This window comes from Mobula birostris, chromosome 2 (assembly GCF_030028105.1).
Source record: "Mobula birostris isolate sMobBir1 chromosome 2, sMobBir1.hap1, whole genome shotgun sequence".
In the NCBI taxonomy this organism is placed as follows: domain Eukaryota; kingdom Metazoa; phylum Chordata; class Chondrichthyes; order Myliobatiformes; family Myliobatidae; genus Mobula; species Mobula birostris.
Genome location: NC_092371.1, coordinates 224,078,248 through 224,097,867, shown reverse-complemented (window position 1 = coordinate 224,097,867; position 19,620 = coordinate 224,078,248). Strand labels below are relative to the sequence as shown.

At 42.9% G+C, this 19,620-nt stretch overlaps 1 protein-coding gene across 3 annotated transcripts in view; it reads left to right on the top strand.

Moving 5' to 3' along the window:
• lama2 (laminin, alpha 2) overlaps positions 1-19,620 on the top strand; it is a 399,772-nt gene that overhangs the window by 114,661 nt on the left and 265,491 nt on the right. For all 3 annotated transcript variants that reach the window (XM_072251541.1, XM_072251540.1, XM_072251542.1), the window contains one exon: positions 16,640-16,882. In XM_072251541.1, coding sequence (XP_072107642.1) covers positions 16,640-16,882 — 243 coding nt within the window. The remainder of the gene's footprint in view (positions 1-16,639; positions 16,883-19,620) is intronic.

Sequence of the window (19,620 nt, the reverse complement as noted above, 5' to 3'; positions counted from 1 at the left end):
TTTAAACTGTACAGTGGGCATATTGCCCACAGAGCACAAAGCTAAAAATTCAGGCAGACACCACACATAATTTTCAGGCCATTATTTAGGATATACTGGAATTTAGGCTACATAGTCTAAAAGGAGGAGGTTCATCTACAAGAATGTAAAGTTCAGAAATTATTCCTTTTCGGAGGACATTTTACTCTGTGGTTTAAAAATAAGCTGATGCAATGTTCATTTTAAATTGAAAATTTCCACATGCCAATTTAAATCTTTGAAAAAAATGTATGCAAAATTTTTAAACCTTAATAATCTTTTATATATATTTTTAAAACTCTGTCTCTGGCTTCTAACAGGAAATAGATGCAAGCACTGAATTAAAATAAAATTTCTGTTGCTATTTCATTCCACTGTAGTAGAGTCACAATACTAGGAACGTAAGAAAATAGGAGCAGGAGTAGGCCACTCAGCCCATCAAAGCTGTCCCACTAGACAATTTTTTTTTATTAAGTGCAATCGTGAAACAATAGCCAGATCAGAAATGCTGATCAAGTCAACTAGTTCCCAAAGAGAACTCCGATAGGCCAATCAGATGGTTCACTGCTGCTCAGCGATAGAACACAAAAAAAATCATATGTACAATTAAGAAGCATTAAAAAATAGTAGAAATACTGGAGTCATGATGAAGTCTGCTGGAGAGAGACATTTATACACATGCTGTCCTCCATAATTCAAAGAGATTGAAGGATAAGGTTGCAGGGTGACAAAACGTGGCAGGAGCACTTGGAACTAAAAACTAATCCCTACCGGGAGAAAACAGCACCTGTTCTTTCCGCACTGCTCTCCAGCAGTTTAAGGACTAAGTCCAGCCAGAACATAACTCACAAGTGCTCTTGAAAGTTAGGTATTAACCCTACCTACCAAAAACCAAGCGTTACCATCCTGGTCCCCTTCATGATAGCTTATGAAGAAGCATGTGACTTCCCTCCCAGAGACGATAGGTGTTTCTGCACTCGGCTCTTGAAGGCTTGGACTCCATCGTCGCAGATTTTCCAACCACAGCATCTGGAAGGCTGTTCCAAATTCTGATAGCACAGTGAAGGAAGTTCTATCCAGTGTGTAGGTTCTTGCATCAAGCATAGAAACAGCATGAACAGGCATAGATAAACTTGATCGTGTGGTGCGCCGTCTCTCATAAGATGAAGGCAGCATGGCGCGAAGGTCTGCAGGGCTGTGGCTGGTGTGCATTTTGTACAGCACAGTAGCCGCAGCAACCTGTCGTCTGTGGTGTAATCTACTGATGGCTAGCTTCTCACGAGCTGTGGCTTCATCTACACCTATAATCCTGAGAGCCTTTCTTTGAATGGAATCAAGCTGGCTGAGAACACTCTGTGAGGCATTCATCCATGATAAGCAGGCACACTCCATGTAACACACAATGCTGAAGAGACTCAGCTGGTCAGGCAGCATCTATGGAGAGGAATGACCCTTCCGGTCTTAGCCCGAAATATCAACTGTTTATTGCCCTCCATGCAGGGTAATTTGAGTTACTATCACCTTCCTGTCATCTTGAACCAGTCTGACCATTCTCCCCCGACCTCTCACATTAACAAGGCAGCTTGCCCACTGAACTGCCTCTCATTGGATGTCTTTTGTTTTTCACACCATTTTCTGTAAATTCTAGAGGTTGTTGTGCATGAAAGCTCCAGGATATCAGCAGTTTCTGAGATACTGAAACTGCCCTGTATGGCCCCAGCAATCATTCCGTGGTCAAAGTCACTTTGATTATATTTCTTCTCCATTCTGATATTTGAGCTTAGCAGTGCCTGAACCTTTTGACTATGTCTGCATGATTCTATGCATTGATTTGTTGCCGCATGATTTGCTGATTAGGTATTTGCATTGTAACACACAAAATGCTGGCAGAACTCAGCAGGTCAGGCAGCATTGATGGAAATGAATAAATTAAAAAATTAAAATTAAAGGCATCCGTTAGTCATGGGAGACCATAGATCTGCGCCTGGAAAGTCTTCACTCTCCAGGGCGCAGGCCTGGGCAAGGTTGAATGGAAGACTAGCAGTTGCCCATGCTGCAAGTCTCTCCTCTCCACGACACTGGTGTTGTCCAAGGGAAGGGCAAGGGCTGATACAGCTTGGCACCAGTGTCGTCACAGAGCAGTGTGTGGTTAAGTGCCTTGCTCAAGGACACAACACGCTGCCTCGGCTGGGGCTCGAACTCACGACCTTCGGGTCACTAGTCGAATGCCTTAACCACTTGGCCACGTGCCCACGTGGAAATGAATAAACAGTGGATGATTCAGGCTGTGACCCTTTCTTGGGACTGGAAATGAAGGGGGAAGAAGCTAGTATACAAAGATGGGGAGAGGGGCGCAGGCTAAAAGTTGATGGGTGAAGCCAGATGGGTGGGGGAGGAGAGGATGAAGTAAGAAGCTGGGAGGTGATAAGTGGAAAAGGCAAAGGGCTGAAGAAGAAGGAATCCGGTAAGAGAGGAGAATGGATTATGGGAGAAAGGGAAGGAGCGGCACCAGGTGATAGGTAGGTGAACAGAAGAAGAGGCCAGAGTGGGGAAATAAAAAAGAGCGAAGGCGAGTGGGAAAAGTTACCTGAAGTTGGAGAAATCTAAATCGATTGATCTAGCTACCTAAATCGATGTTGATGACATCAGGTTGGAAGCTACCTAGAAGGATTATGAGGTTTCCTTCCTCTATCCTGAGAGTAGCCTCATATCAGAAGAGGAGGTCATGGACTGACATGTCAGAATAGGAATGGGGAGAAAAATCGAAATGGTTGGCCACCAAAAAATTCTGCTTTTTGTGGATGGAGCTGCGGTGTTTGACAAAGCGGTCCCCCAGTTTATCTCGTGTCTCAGCAATGCAGAGGAGGCTGCACTGGGAGCGCTGAATACAGTAGACTTTTTCTTTTGTTCTCTTGTTAGAGTTCTCCTTGTTCTCACCTAACACCCCATGAGTCTCTGCATCCAACAAATTATTGTCTGCAACATCCGCCATCTTCAATGGGACCCTACCACGAAACATATTGTGGCGAGCATTCGGTCCATGATGACAGATGAATAAGCTCGTTAAACTCAACAACTGTTTTTATTGTGATAAACACAAAAACAGACTGGGCGTGATGACCTGGGGAGAGAACCCACTCAGTCACAAACAGACGCTGGTTACAGTCAGGGTGACCCGCAAACACACAAGCAAGTAACTGTATAACCCAAGCTAAAATGTAACAATAAAAGAACTTGAACTTCCCACCATAATCCCATGAAAGCATTTTAACCCAAGAACAATAAACAGCACAGGTTGTTAGAAATCCGGTGGCATCTGCCAACCACACCCCCCCCCCCCCCCCGCCTCAGAGGGTCACACTACCCCCACCTGAGGGGTCAGCCATCCTCAGGGACACCAGAGTCCATAACAAAGTCCAAAAGTCCTTGGTGGTGGTCGACGTTGCTGCCTGGTGCCTGGGGCATGGGGGGGGGGGGGGTTTCTGGAGCCCCCCCCCAGGGAGGTACTGTTTGATGAGGCAAGAGGCAGGGCACCCAAAGTGTCACTCCCTTCCTTCAGCCTCACTGGATCTGTGGTGGCCAAGGGCCAGTATGGTGCCAGTTGGTCCTGGTGCTGCTCAACTGCCTTCTACCTCTCAGGCAACTGCACCTGATATACCAAATCGGAGATGCAGTCGAACACCTCTCCCAGCCCGTTCCAGTGACTTCCCAGCTTTGGGGATAGTCCCTTCTTCCGGGAGGGGCAGTAGACCCATAGTGGGGCCCCTCCTGCTGCATTGGTGCCCTAGACTGGTGGCCTGGCCCCTCCTGGGGCGTGCAAGCGTCGCAGCAGTGCACGAACAGCTCCACGTGCTGCTTGTACCCAGGTCAGCAGAAGTGTTCGGACAGTTTGCCCAACTTCTTTGCAACCTCAGAATGGCTGGCCCCCACCAGCCCGTGCCCTGACTGCAGCACCATGGGTGGAGCCCTGGGGAGTGCGGGAGATGTCCGTCGCCTTCGGAAAATAGCCACCACTGGAATAGCGACCCGTCCCACCCCTCCAGCGTTCCCCACTGAGAGTATAGGGCTTTGGTCTCTGGATCCGGGGCAGAGACCTCCCACCACTCCTGCCGTCGTTCCACACTGAACCATTCGCTCACCTGGGCCAACACGGGATCGCTCCCCTGCTCACTGCGCAGCTGCTGGTCAATGGTGGGGAGGTTTATCTTGCCGCCGGCTGTCACCTGAAGAGCCGCGGCGGCGGCTTGCCCCTGGTTCCGCTGTGTTGCATTGGGTGCGCTGCACTGCCGCGGGCCCCTGTGAGACCGGTGGTGATTGTTGGTGCACCTGCCTGGTTTGCTTCCCGGAGCTGCCCTGTAGAGTACTGCCCCGGGACATCCACATGGGCCACCCAGCGGGAGAGCAAGCCCAGCCCAATCATCAAGGAGTCCTGGATGTCGGCTGGCCACACCTCGTGCTCCACTGTGCTTTTCCCCACTGTGATACGCAGCCTCCTCTTCCCTCTCATCGCTGCACAGTCGCCAGTGACCGTAGCCAGCCGGACCACCATCATTGTCCACCCAGGCAGGGATGGCTAGCAGACGTTGGGAAGAATTCTCGGACGGGTAATGGTGATGGTTGACCTCGTGTCCAGCAACGCACGGCATCCGATGCCCTCCACCGTGCAGTCCACGTAAAAGCCTTGCTCTTCACCCTAGTGGCCACCCAGAGAGGCGACAATGCTGCTGGAGTTCTTGCATGGGGCCGTCAGTAAGGTGTTTTCTGATGGCTGCGCTGGGCTGTGGTTTGGTGCTGGTGTGGGGCACTCCTGGGCCAAATGGCTTGCCTTGCCACACCGGCAGCAGAGATCGCTCTGTGGCATGTGGCGGGATTAGTGTGGCACTGGTCGGACCTTTCTCACGGGCTCATCCTTGTCAGTGTCTCCTCTGCCTCTGTGACGTAAGCCCGGGCTCAGGGCCTGTGGGGTGATGCTGGAACACTTTGGCCAGTGACGACGGTGACGTCAGGTGAACGTGCTGCTGAAGGCACTCTGGAGTCTGCGAGAGGAAATTGGTGAAAGCCACATCGAGCACAGATGTGAAGATCTGCCATGAATGCCCCCAGGCTTTCTCCCAGATGGCGCCAGGTCTTCCCTCATTATTGCCTGCAACAGTCTCTGCTCGGAGCGCCACTACGAGGGCCCTGCAGTCACGCTGCTCAGCCGGCGTTAGGTCGAGGAGGGCCTTGGGGGAGTCCGGGGGGGGGGGGTTTCACCTATTACCTGTGTGGTACTTCCTCCCCTCCTCCCGCTTTCTTACTCACACTCGTCATCTATTTTTCCAGTCCTGATGAAGGGTCTCAGCCCGAAATGTCGACTGCTCTTTTCCATAGATGCTGTCTGGCCTGCTGAGTTCCTCCAGCATTTTGTGTGTGTGTTGCTTAGATTTCCAGCACTTGCAGATTTTCTCTTGTTTGTCATTAAACTCAGCGACCATGCTTATTGTGATAAACACAAAAACAGACCCGTTGCGATGAGCTGGGGAGAGAACCCATTCAGTCACGTACAGACAGGGGAGGTGGGTATTTCACACCCTGGTTACAGTCAGGGTGACCCACAAACTCAAAAGCAAATAACTCTATAACCCAAGCTAAAATGTGACAATAAATGAACTTGGACTCCCCCACCATAATCCCACAAAAGCATTTTAACTCAAGAACAATAACAATATGTGGGCGAGCTGGTGACCACATCTTCACCCCCCCCCCCCCAAAGCATCACAATATTTTTTACCTGCCTACCTCCGTGATTTTCTTGCCATTCGTCCCTCCTCTCTAATCTCCCTCCTGACACGTTGCCCTGCAAGTAATGCTCCCTAACCTCCATTCAGGGTCCCCAGCTCTCCTTCCCGATAAGGCAACCCTTCACGTCAATGTGTTGGGCTGGCTACTGTATCCAGTTTGTGTGTGTTACTCTGGATTTCCAGCATCTGCAGAATCTCCTGTGTTTAGATATCAGCGTTAACAGCAGGCATACCCACAGTGTAAATCTCTCTGAGTTTAGCTCTTCTGTAATCTTTCTCCATTTGGATGTCTGCCATTAGGTTTTTCTTACTGAAGTAAACTACATAACTGTGCACTTGTCCATATTAAGTTGCATTTGCCAAGAGTTCACTCATTCACTCCTATATATGTGTGTTCAGTTGCAGAATCCTGACATCCTCGCACTAATTGTTACAATACTGTGCAGAAGTCTAAGGCATGTAAGTACAGCTAGGCTGCCTAAGACTTTTGCACAGTACAGTAATTGTCAATGTGGAGTGGAGAGTGAGTTTGTAAATCTGGCGAGAGCAAACAATGTTGGGAATGGCCACGGGAGAGGTGTGGGATGGGTGGCAGAGAAGGAGAGCCAAAGATGAGGGGGGCGGGTGGCATGGGTGCAGACATGCCCAACCCTGAGACACCAGGCAAGGTCATTTGATACCAAACAATTAGTTTATTGATAATTAAAGAATGTCCCTCTGGTGCTTCCTGCCCCCTCCCCTCTTGCTTCCCCTTTTCCCCATCCATGATTCCCTTTTCCCTGCCCCTTTCTCATTCTCAGTCCACAATAGAGACCCATATCAGAATCCCGTTTATCATTACTCACTTATGTCATGAAATTGGAGTTTCTGTTGTGGCAGCAGTACAGTGCAATACATAAAATTACTGCAGTACTGTCTTAGGCTCCCTAGCTATATATATGTACCTAAGCCTTTTGCAAATTTGGATACCTCATACTCTCCCCCCTTGTCCAAAGCACTATTATAAATCAAAACTAAGAGCCAAGAACTGATCCTGAGGATGGTCCACTAGTTCCTTCATTCCAGCATGAATGGAGTATGCCATATCAACTCGTTAGACCTTATGGCATCCGAAAATCTGCTGATACTCTGAGCCCAAGCAATGCCGGATGTAAAACAAGTCTTCTGTAACCTATTCTATCATCATTAATAATCATGGAATAGTCCTTGTGAAAGGTCTTGTTGACTCTTTATTCCTTTCCATAGATGCTCTCTGACCTGAGTTGCTCCAGCATTTTATGTAGGTTACCCTCCAGTATTAATAGCTGATTTGGAAACTCCAGTGCTTGGAAATAAATGCATCTAATATAAATGTGTGCACTAATGCATGGGCTCGTATGTGCATATGAGGGAAACGGAGATTTAGCAGGGATAAATATTGGCACGTTGGTAGAATTTGTTGAAGCTGCATAAATGCCAAAGTTGTTTTCTAAAGGTATATTCATAGGAAGTATTTCTCACTTGTTTGCAATGTTACTAACCTTCCAGAAATGGCAAATTTTAACCATGACCCCCAAAAGGCACTTTTATTGGTGAAAATAAGAAACTGCAATCAATTCAACATATCGGAAATAATGATCCTTCAAGGTGCTAATTAGCCACTCAGCTGGCAAAACAATGGAAACGTTTCTTTAGTTAGCTATGAATAGAATTTATGTTGTGCCTTTAATACAGTAAAATGCTCCAAGACTTGATGTTCAATGAATGCATTTGCAATTTTTCATTTAGAAGTTTTCACAAAAGTTATCTGCCTAATCACTCAAATAACTTCTTCACAGTTTCTGTCTAGAATTTTCCTGTATAATTAGAAAGAAAATCAGCATTATAGCAGACAGTTCCAGTTTTTCTGTGCTGATTAAAGAGAATCAACAGAGATTTGTAAAAGGAACTCATTTCTAAATAAAACTAATTAAAGGAAACAATTAAAATCATAATTCAGGTAACATTAGTTTATAACTTCCTAAAAGCAGTTTGGCTTCAGGTAGACTGTATCTAAAATGAAAGCTCATGAAACTTATTAACCAGGTTAGGAGTTTAAGGGCAAAAAGAAATGGTGAATCTAATTAGTTAATGCTTGAGTTTGAAATGAAGAGCGTTGCCCTAAGAAGATCTGTAATTGGGGCTTGACTATTCACTATATTTTCTAAGTTATTAGAAAAACATAGAGAGTTGTAGATCTAAATTTTTGCTACAGGGTAGAAGAAATTGCCAAGAGACATTGGTAAATTAAGTGAGTTGGCCAAACATTGCAATTGAATTTCAACATAAGTAAACCTAGAAAAAGAAAAAGAAGAAAATTAGTCAGCTCCATCATGGTGCTAATCTTCGTAGTATCCAAGATATCTTCAAGGAATGGTGCCTTAGGAAGGCAGTGTCCATTATTAAGACCCCCACCATCCAGGACAAGCCCTCTTCTCATTGTTATCATCAGGGAGGAGGTACAGAAGCCTGAAGGCACACACTCAGCGATTCAGGAACAGTTTCCTCCCCTCAGCCATGTAATTTCTAAATGGATATTGAAGTTATGAACACTAATTTAACAATTTATTTCATGTATTTCACTGTACTGCTGCCGTAAAGTTAACAAATTTCATGATACTGTATTTTATTTATTATTATTTTTTTTCTTCTATATTATGTATTGCATTGAACTGTTGCTGCTAAGTTAACAAATTTCACGACACATGTTGGTGATAATAACCTGATTCTGATTGTGAAAAGGATGAATCTTTGATTTTTTAAAAATAGTGAATGGACGTGACTTAAAAAGGTTAAATGGACAATGACGGTGCAATGCCAAATTATGGTAATTAGGTTCATAAATAAATCAAAGACCAACTAGAAGGCTGGAATATAAAGTCTGCAGCATTAGAAGCCCCTTTTTGGCCACCCCTGGAGAGCTATATCATCCAAGTTACGGTACCTTGTGATCTATTGGCCTATAATTTGGCACAGATTTACCAGAATGTTATCAGAACTACAAGGATTACATTTTGAAAAAATTCCTTGACCTATTATTATATTTTTTGGAATGTAGAAGGTCAGAAGATGATTTGAATTGTGTTTTTACAGCTTAGAAAGAATTGATGCTATAATGGAGATAAATGACTTCTGTTGGCGCAGCATTCCAGGACAAGAGATATAATTTCAGACTAAGGCATTCAGGAGAGAAGTCAGAAGATTCTTTATTTGTGACCAAGTGTGGTAGATGTAGAAGTCTCCTACAACAAGTAATGGATGGCAGCTCAAGCAGTACTTTTAAAGCTGACAATGATGTATTTCCTTCTGCTAGCCAAGTTTTTTAAAGTGATGTGAGGTTAAGTGTCTTACATTCAAGATAGATAGAATGGGTAAGAATTTAAGGTAAGCTATAATTTGGCCTTGGTCACATTGAATAGCCGAGCATACTTGAAAGGCTGAATGACTTGGTGTTGTTCCAATAGATATTGTTCTGAAATAGATCGATTTGCTAATGAATGTTATTACTTTTTGTTGCAAAAGCCTGTTTCTTTTGAAACCAACCTTCAGTCAGTGATTTCACTCTGGCTTGTGTGTGGAAAAGGTGTAGTAGCTGCTGATAAATTTTGTCTCCAGTGGATCAGGGGGGGTGGGGTGGGGAGGTCGGGGTACTGAATGAGTTTAACATTGTTCTGGAGCAGTGTTTAGACTTTGCAAGACAGGCACCAAGAAAATGAAGGAACAAAGATGAAATTGGTTTGATATGTTCCATTTTGTACCAAGCTGAAGAACATTCACACCTAACCCCCTCTGGTCTTCGCCTGTTCGCAGCACTTCCTGCATTCTCCTGTGCTCCCATGTCAATCCTATCATTAACAGTGTCTCTATAAGAATCAGCTTTATGAAATTTGTTGTTTTGTGGCAGCAGTGCAGTGCATGACATAAAAGTGACTAAAATTCACAATAAAAAAATAATAAGGGCAAAAGAAGAACAGCGAGTTAGAGTTCATGGGACTATTCAGAAATCTGATGAAAAGGGCAAGAAACTGTACTTAAAGTGTTGATTGTGGGTCTTCAGGCTCCTTTACCTCTTCTCTTGATGGTAGTAATGAAAAGAGGACATATCTTGGATGGTAAGGATCCTTAATAACGGATGCCACTTTATTGAGGCACTGTCTTTTGAAGATGTGGAAAGTGGATAGGGTTGTGTCAGTGATTGAACTGGCTCAGCCTACAACTCTCTGTAGCCTCTTCTGACCCTGTGCATCGGAGGCTGCATATCGGACAACGAGGCAAGCAGTCAGAATGCTCTCCACTGTACATCTGTTTAAACTTGCCGGAGTTTTTGGTGACAAACTAAATCTCATCAAACTACGAATGAAGCTGAGGCTCTGGTGTGCCATCTTCATGATTGCATCAGCGTTGTGGGCCCTGGGTAGATCCTCTGCGATGCTAATGCCCAGGAGCTTGAAGCTGCTCACACTTTCCAATGCTGACCCCTCAATTAGTATGGGTGTGTGTTCTCCTGACTTTCCCTTCCTGAAATCCACAATCAGTTCCTTGATCTTGCTGAGGTTGAGTGCAAAGTTGAATGTAAGCACTTCAGGAAAATTACTTCCTTCTGTACTCATACATAAAACTACCATTTAGAGCATTGACAAGTACCTAAGTACTTTGTTGAGTCTTAACACAGGGTTTCAATCAACTACCACTAACATTTAAATTTCAATCCTTCAAACTATTTAATCAAAAATCAAAAAAACACAAACTATGTGTGGGAAGTGGAAATCTGGAAAAAAAAGATTTTTTTCCAGCATATTCTGTTTTCATTGTAATTATTTATTCAATTTTATATTAAGGAAATCATTAATGATTTTTAACTGAACTTTTTGAAGAGATAAATGAGAGCCTACTAAATAACTCCAGGCCTGATATGCAATCTGAGTTTCTAAACTTCAACAACAGAACCACAGTTGGAGTTGCTATGAATTAGCAATTTGAGTGTGACTCTTCAGAACAGAGAATCACACATTTTCATGATCTTAAATGTCATAATTTATACAAATAATGGAAAGCAGTGCAGTAGATGCTGGAATTCTGATACAGAAACCAAAAGGCCTACAAATTCTCAGAAGGGCCTCTGGAGAGAGAAGTAGTTACTATTTCAGGTCATTGTCCTTCCATTGCAACTTTTCTGAAGTAAAACATATCATAATTCGATCCGTATTCTGTTCCGTTGTTTGAAGAAAACAGAGGTGCTTAGAAACCCTCAAGCTGAGTGACCATAAATTCACACTTCTCATGCATGGCATGAAATTCTACACAAGGCATATTGAAGAGTTTGTATGGAAATTAAATCTATATATATGATGTGAGTAAAGTTATGTAATTCCAACTGGAAGTTATGAATCAAGTAAAACCCTTGAGGAAGAATAAAAATGAAGGTAATTAAATTACCAAAATAAAGTAATTTAAATGGGTATCTTTGATATAATTGTGAAATTGCTAATTTAAAATTTAATCATTAAAGTTCCAAGATAATAGAATTTGATAAAGTATTTTGGTTAATTCATCAAGACCATAAGTTCATAAGATATACGAGCAAAATTAGACCATCTGGCCCGTCGAGTCTGCTCTGCCATTTCATCATGGCTGATCCATTTTTCTTCTCAGCCCCAATCTCCTGCCTTCCCTGCTACCCCATCCTCTTTTGCCCTAACCAATCAAAAATATATCAACCCCTGCCTTAAATATACACAGACTTGGCCTCCACAGCTGCCTGTGGCAAAGTATCCCCTCGATTCACCGCTCTCTGGCTATAGAAATTCCTCCTCATCTCAGTCCCAAAAGGACACCTGTCTAGTTTGAGACTCTGGTTTTAGACTCTCCCACCATAGGAAACGTCCTCTCCACATCCACTCTATCAAGGCCTTTCACCATTTGGTAGGCTTCAATTAGGTCACCCCTTATTCTTATGAATTCCGTTGAATACAGGCCCAGAGCCAGCAAATGCTCTTCATATGACAGGCCGTTTAATCCTGGAATCGTTTTCGTGAACCTCCTTCTAGAATAAATATATCAAGAATATATAGTTTTACACATAAAATTTTAATATTTAGATTTAACATCAGAAGTGTGATTTGTGTCACGATGAGCAGCACATTGCTGTTAAACAGGAAGTGCATTCTGTATACAGCGGAACATTTTTAATAGAGAGAATGGGTAAAGAATAAAGATTGATAGAGATTGTAGAGTCAAAAAAACTTGAAACAAATAGCAATAATTGTGTTTGAAACGATGGCAGGACAGAAACCAAAGGCGAAATTAACAAAGGCAAAACTGTGCTGATCACCCCATCTGTGACTAAGCTGTTCCACTGTGAACATGAGAACATGATCTGTTATGAGTCAATATGATGCTTTCACATCAGGTCATGCATAGCACGTACCTCCACCGCACCACTCAGGTGTGTTTCTGGGGTTACAGGGGTTAGCGACCCTTCTGTTTTGTGTTCTATCGCTGATGTTACGTACCCCGTAACTGGGTTGCTAAACCACCAGAAATGGAACGCTCGTTGGAGTCTGTGATTACTAGGAACTAATAAAACTTAATTAAAGAAATAAGTAATACAGTACTCTAATCGTAAGGATATAATTGTAACAGGTTAGCAATGACAATACACACATACACACAGAACCAGGGTAATAGAAATCAACCAAGCTCTATCGCAGTCTAGGGGTAAAATGATCAGTCTTAAGTGAAGCAGAGTTCAGTTCAGTTTAGTGCAGTTCGAAGTAGTCGCTGTTGTTGTACTGTTGGAGAGAGAGAGTGGGAGATGCAATTGGTTTCAGGCAGACCTTTTGATGTCTTCGCAGTTGGTTTTGGGCAGACCTTTTGATGTCTTCTAATCCCGCTGTAGTCACCGACTGCGACCCCTCCGTTCCGGATACGATCGTTCTTCCGCGGTGAACCCGGCACCCAGGCAAGGGCGGACACACATTCCAGGTTCCCACCGATCGTACCTTTACACCCTGTGAGCCTCTGATCGGTTCCCACAAACCGGTTCTCCAAACTCCCACCACTTGTGGGGGCACTCTGCTCTTTCCAGGGTCTCGTGGCGTGTCTCGTGCCTTAGCAAACCTGCTGCTTTTATCCCCCTGCTGGGGTATCACCTGTCCATCAAACTTCAAATGGTTCAGGTTCAAAGCAACTGGTCTGTCAATATCTGAATTGTGTTTCTTTCCCGTTAATCCCTCTCTTCTTTCTTAGTAGCATTTTGAATGTTTCTCCATTGTCTTTCGTTATCTCTCTCATTAGCATCATCCGTCCGGTAGCTCTGCTTGGCGTCACACATGACACTGAGCAGAAGTGAACCATCTGACTGGCCTATCAGAGTTCCCTTTGGGAACTAGTTGACTTAATCAGGATTTCTGATCTGGCTATTGTTCACGTTTGCACTTAATAAAAAAAAGATTTGGGAAGGACAAAGGAACCAACAACATAGAAACATTGAACATAGAACCATTAGAAACCCTACAGCACAGTACAGGCCCTTCGGCCTACAATACTGTGCCAAACATGTACTTACTTTAGAAATTACCTAGGGTTACCCATAACCCTCTATTCTTCTAAGCTCCATGCACCCATCCAGGAGTCTCTTAAAAGACCCTATCGTATCCGCCTCCACTACCACCGCCGGAAGCCTATTCCATGCACTCACCATTCTCTGTGTTAAAAAAAACTTAACTCTGTACCTACTTCTAAGCACCTTGAAACTGTGTCCTCTCGTGTTAGCCATTTCAGCCCTGGAAGAAAGCCTCTGATTATCCACACGATCAATGCCTCTCGTTATCTTGTACACTAATAACTGCTGTTCATTGGATGAAAATTGTTGGGGGGTGGCTTGCGTGGATCATAAACAGCTACTGCTGTTTCTGTGCTGTGCTGAATCTTCCATGTACTTCTATGCTTTTAGTTCGTTTTGTTTTAATATGTTTGAAAATTGCTGTTTAGTTCAATATTAATAAGAACTTAAATGTCTGTGAAAGACAAAGACTTCATTGGGCATCACGGTAGTATAGCGACCGGCGTAACTTAGTCACAAGGGTGTAATCGGGCTCGTATGGCCCAAAGGGCCTGTTACTGTGCTGTATCTCAAATAAATGGAAAAAAAGTTAAAAGTCTGGTCATGATGACTTTAATAGAGAACAAATCTGCACTCCTAGTTTTTCCTCCTCTCAAGGATGTTCTGGGGCCAGGATCACTTCCCTTTGTCACATTCACCTTGGCCGAGTATAGAGAGATCATAGATTCTGATCAATCCACAGCTGAGAGCACGTGTAGTCAGTCCGCCACTGACTTCAGTGCAAATAGCAGATTGCAGGCAATTTTCTTTGGAATGAATGGACACATCTGCCAAGTTTTGGTTCATTATTTAAACTTGCGGTTATAATTAAGGAGAATTCATGTGCTGCTCTGAGCTGCAGTATCATGGATCAATGCAATTTCAAAAATGACAATGCATGCTCTCAGATTTGCTGCTGTGATGTAAAGATAAGTCATACATTTGAGGTAAAGTGAAGAGACTGCAAGTTACATTTGTGAGCGAAGGTTTGTTTCCTCACTTTCCCATCACTCATAACCAGAGGAGGCTTATGGAAGCCTAAAATAATAGCCATAATCTACAAAGTGTATTTCCATTAACTGGATCTTAGAGTGCACTGCCTATTTTGAAAATAAATATATGTGTTCAGTCAGGTAATATGTTTCATTCTACAATGAAGTTCAATTCACAATTCAGGAGCAAATTGAACTTAAAATTCCACATTTTTCAGAGTAAGACTATTGTTCCAATTTTTCATGGAAAATAATTGGCACATTTGTAGACATAATAATCCCCATCAGCCTGTGGTATCAGATTAGCAAATAATTGTTTGTTTATTTACTTGTTTTAAAAACCCCATGGATTAAGAAAAAACTTTCCTGATAATTGATAGTGTACATCTTTAGTAAAATAGACCAAAATGAGTTTTATCTAAAGAAAACATCATTGAGACTAGCAGTTGAGCAGTAAAATTTGAAGTAACAACTAACCTCAAATAAAATTAAATAGAACAATTCATTATCATTACAAATACAACTTTTTTTTTTAGAAATGTACTTGTTAAATTTTTTACAACATACCTCAACAAAAGCTTTGAGTATCCTTGATGAACTGCAAATTGGAACAGTAAACAGGAACTGAACACTAATTAATTTGATTTAAAAGTTTCACCATAAAGGCAAGAAGTCATTTGGCATAGAAACAGCTTATTCAGCCCACCCAGTCTGAAGTGATTATAAAGCATTCGTTTGCATGAATCCCATTTTATACCCCACATGTAACCAACACTCCCCAGATTCTACTGCTACCACTGCACTCCTATACATATTTGGAGCACAATGGTTGATTAACCAAATCATCCACACATCTTTGCAAAGTGAAGAAGTTGGAGGATATAAAAGAATCTGAGACTATTGAACAATCTCCTAGTATGATGAAATGGACTCTTGACCTCACAATCTCCGAGTTATGGCCTTGCACCTTATTGGCTGCTTGTGCTGGACTTTCTCTGTAGCCCTTTATTATGCAGACTGGAGTTACAACACCTCATGTTCTGGCTGGGTTGTCTGCAACCTCCCGATCTGCCCAGCTCCTCCTCTGCCACTGCTGCCCCCAGACACCCCATTTCCCTCCCCTCTTCCACCCACACTCTCTTCCCACTGGTTCCCCTCCCCGACAGTTTCCCTCAGCTCACCTCATCCCCCTTATTTGGTTCCATGCTCCTTTTCTATCAGATTTCATCATCGGCAGCCCTCTGTCACCTCCACCTACCACTTCCCAGCCTCTGTTGCTATTTCTGCTCTTCCCTCCTCCATCTGTCTATCACCTGGATTTACCAATTGCTTGCCAGCTCTTGCTCCAGCCCTTCCCCTTCCATTTTTATATATACATACATACATACACACACACACACACACACACACACACACACACACATATATGTGTGTGTGTGTATGTATATATATATATATAGAGAGAGAGAGAGAGAGAGAGAGAGAGAGAGAGAGAGAGAGAGAGAGAGAGACAGAGAGAGAGAGAGACAGAGAGAGAGAGTGTTCTCCATATATAACAATTACAGCATGGAAACAGGCCATCTCTGCCCTTCTAGTCCGTGCCGAACTCTTGCTCTCACCTAGTCCCACCGACCTGCACTCAGCCCATAATCTTCCATTCCTTATGATATGAGCCCATAATCTTCCATTCCTTATGATGTGAGCTTTTTCTCTGGTCTAGTGCTAGACTTGGGAATCAAGTATAATAGCAAAGTCACAAAATCTTTTTGTTTTGGACGGTTACAGCAGAAGGGGCAGTAGTTAGTGACATGATTGGAGATTATGGTGGCAGATGTTGGTTTTGTTCTTTTAGTTATTTAGTTGCAACAAAGTGAAATTGTCTGATAGTTTGCCAAATAAAACTGCTTTACCAAGTGAATCATAGAATGATTATTTAGATGCTCATCTGCCAAACAAAAGCTCTGAATGCAGGCTTGCACCAGAATCATTTACTTCAGCGATTATACTACACCCTTTGATTTTCTTTGTGATTATTTCTGTTTTAGAAAAATGTTGATACATGCATTCAAAGATTATTAAAACACCACTCACAATTTATTTAAAGAGAGTTAAGCAAGAATATTAAATTTTACTATTAATTGCAGAACAAGAAGACTCAGAATTGTATTTATTGATTATATAATTATTGATGCAATATTGATTCTAATTTTGTTGTACCTATTTAACAGGTGTTCCAGATTGCCTATGTTATAATAAAGGCTGCAAATTCTCCACGTCCTGGGAATTGGATCTTAGAGCGTTCAATTGATGGCATCACATACAAACCATGGCAATACTATGCTATAACAGATACAGAGTGTCTGACCCGCTACAACATTGTGCCTCGGGCAGGCAATCCAATATATGTGGCGGATGATGAAGTTATTTGTACCTCATTTTACTCGAAAATCCATCCCCTGGAAAATGGTGAGGTAAGGCAAGAAGTTATAATTTTGTATGTCCTTCACAAACTTCACATCCAAATTACTCAGGATAATGGGAGCAACAGAGGTGAGTTTGTATTCTTGAGTTTGAAGTAAGATTGGTGCTGCACTTTGAAACATTGCTTATATCTTTATCAACATTGCACTGTGTGCTCCAAATAATTAATTATATGGACTTCTATTGTTTAGTTGAATAAAATTATTATAATCTATATTCATATTTCATAGAAATGAAAACACATTGCAATTCAAAGTAAATTTATTATCGAAGTACATATACTGTATGTGACCATATATAACCTTGAGATTCATTTTAATGCAGGCATACACAGTAAATCCAAGGAACATTTGAAGGAATAAAAGCATAGACAATTTTCTAGTTGGAGGGAAATTTCAAAAATCACAGATGCAAAGAGAATTGGGAGTCCATGTGCAATATTCCCTAAAGGTTGATTTGCAGGTTGGGTCTGTGGTGAGGAAGGCAAATGCAATGTTAGTATTTATTTTGAGAAGACTATTATATAAAAAGAAGGATGTAATGATGAGAGTTTATAAGGTACTGATGAGGCCTCACAGAGTATGGTGAGCAATTTTGGGCCCCTTATTTAAGAAAGGATGTGCTGACATTGGAGAGGGTTGAGAAGAGATTTATGAGAATGATCCTGGGAATGAAGACTTATCATATAAGGAGCGATTGATGGCTCTGGGTCTTTACTCACTGGATTATAGAAGAATGGGGGGGGGGATTTCATTGAAACTGTTTGAATATTGAAAGGCCTAGATAGAGTGGATATGGAGAGGATGTTTCCTATGGTAGGGGAGTCTAGGACAAAAGGGTACAGCCTCAGAATAGAGAGGCATCTAGTTAGAACAGAGATGAGGAGGAATTTCTTTAGCCATTTGGTGGTGAATCTGTGCCTAATTCATTGCCACAGGCTGGGTCATTGGGTGTATTTAAGGCAGATGTTTGTAGGTTCTTGATTAGTCAGGGCATGAAAGGTTATGGGGAGAAGGCAGGAGAATGGAGTTGAGAGAGAAATGGATCAACTATGCTGAAATGACAGAGCAGACTCATTGCCCGGATGACCTAATTCTGCTCCTAGGTCTTATGCCTTGTGGTTTAAACACAACAGAATCAATAGGACAGACAAGCAACCAATGTGCAGAGGATGATAAACTGAACAAATATGAAAGAGAAAAAGCAATACATTTCAAGAACATGAGATGAAGAGTCCTTGAAAGTTAGTCCATAGTTTGTGGGAAGAGTTCAGTGAAGGGGCAAGTGAAGTTGAGTGAAGTTACTTCCTCTTGTTCAATAGCTTGATGGTTGAGGGGTAATGACTGTTCCTAAACTCAGTGGTGTGGACCCTGAGGCTCCTGTACCTTATTCCTGATGGCAGCAGCAAGAAGAGAGCATGTCCTGGGTGTTGGAGATTCTCTATGATAGATGTTGCTTTCCTACAATGGCACCACATATAAATATGCTCACTGTGGGAAGGGCTTTATTTATGATGGACTTTGCTGTATTCACCACTTTTTGTTGGATTTTTCATTCAAGGGCATCGGTGTTTTCATACTAGGCTGTGATACAACCAGTCAATACATTCTCTACTGCAAATCTATAGAAATCAGTCAAAGTTTTAAATGTTATGCTGAATCTTTGCAAAGTCCTAAAGCTGCCATGCTTTCTTTGTAGTTGCACTTACTGTATGTACTGGCCCAGGAGAGATCCTCTGAACTGATAACACCGAGGAATTTAAAGTTGCTGACCCTCTCCACCTCTGATCCCCTGATGAGGGTGACCTATGGACCTCCGATTTCCTCCTCCTGAAGTCAATCATCAGCTCCTCGGTTTTGTTGACATTCAGTGAGAAGTTATTGGTGTGGCACCACTCAGCCAGATTTACAATCGCCCTCCTCTGTCTGATTTGCCACCACCTTTGATTCAGCCAGCGACAGTGGTGTTGTCAGCAAACTTAAATATGGCATTGGACCTGTGCCTAGCCTGACAGTCATACGTATAAAGTGAGTAGAGCAGGGGGCTAAGCACACAGCCTTGTGGTGCACCTGTGCTGATGGAAATTGTCGAGGAGGTATTGTCACTTCGAACTGACTGGACTCTTCAAATGAGGAAATCAAGGAGCCAATTGCACAAGGAGGCATTGAGGCCAAGCACTTGAAGCTTATCGAGTAGTTTTGAAGTGATGATAGTGTTGAATGCAGAGCTGTACTCGATAAAGAGCATCCTGATGTTTGTTGTCCAGATGTTCCAAAGTTGAGTGAAAAGCCAGTGAGGTGGCATCTGCTATGGTTACTTCGTGCTGGTCGGCAAATTGGAGTGGATCCAAGTCACTTCTCAGTTGATATGTTTCATCACCAACCTTTCAAAGCACTTCATCACAGTTGATTCAAGTGCTACTGGATTATAATCATTGAGACATGTTCTTCTTAGCCACTGCTATAACTGAAGCCTGCTTGAAGCAGGTGGGTGCCTCAGTCTGCCAAAGCGAGAGGTTAAAGATGTTAGTGAGTGCTCCAGCCTGCTGAGCAGCGTAAGTCTTTGGTATTTGGCCAGGTACTCCAACTGGGCCAGATGCTTTCCATGTGTTCATCTTCCTGAAGGATGCTCTCACGTTGGCTTCAGACCGAAATCATAGTGTCATCGGGGGCTGTGGGATTTTGTGAATGTTCCTCCCTGTTTTTGACGAGCATAGAAGGCATTGAGT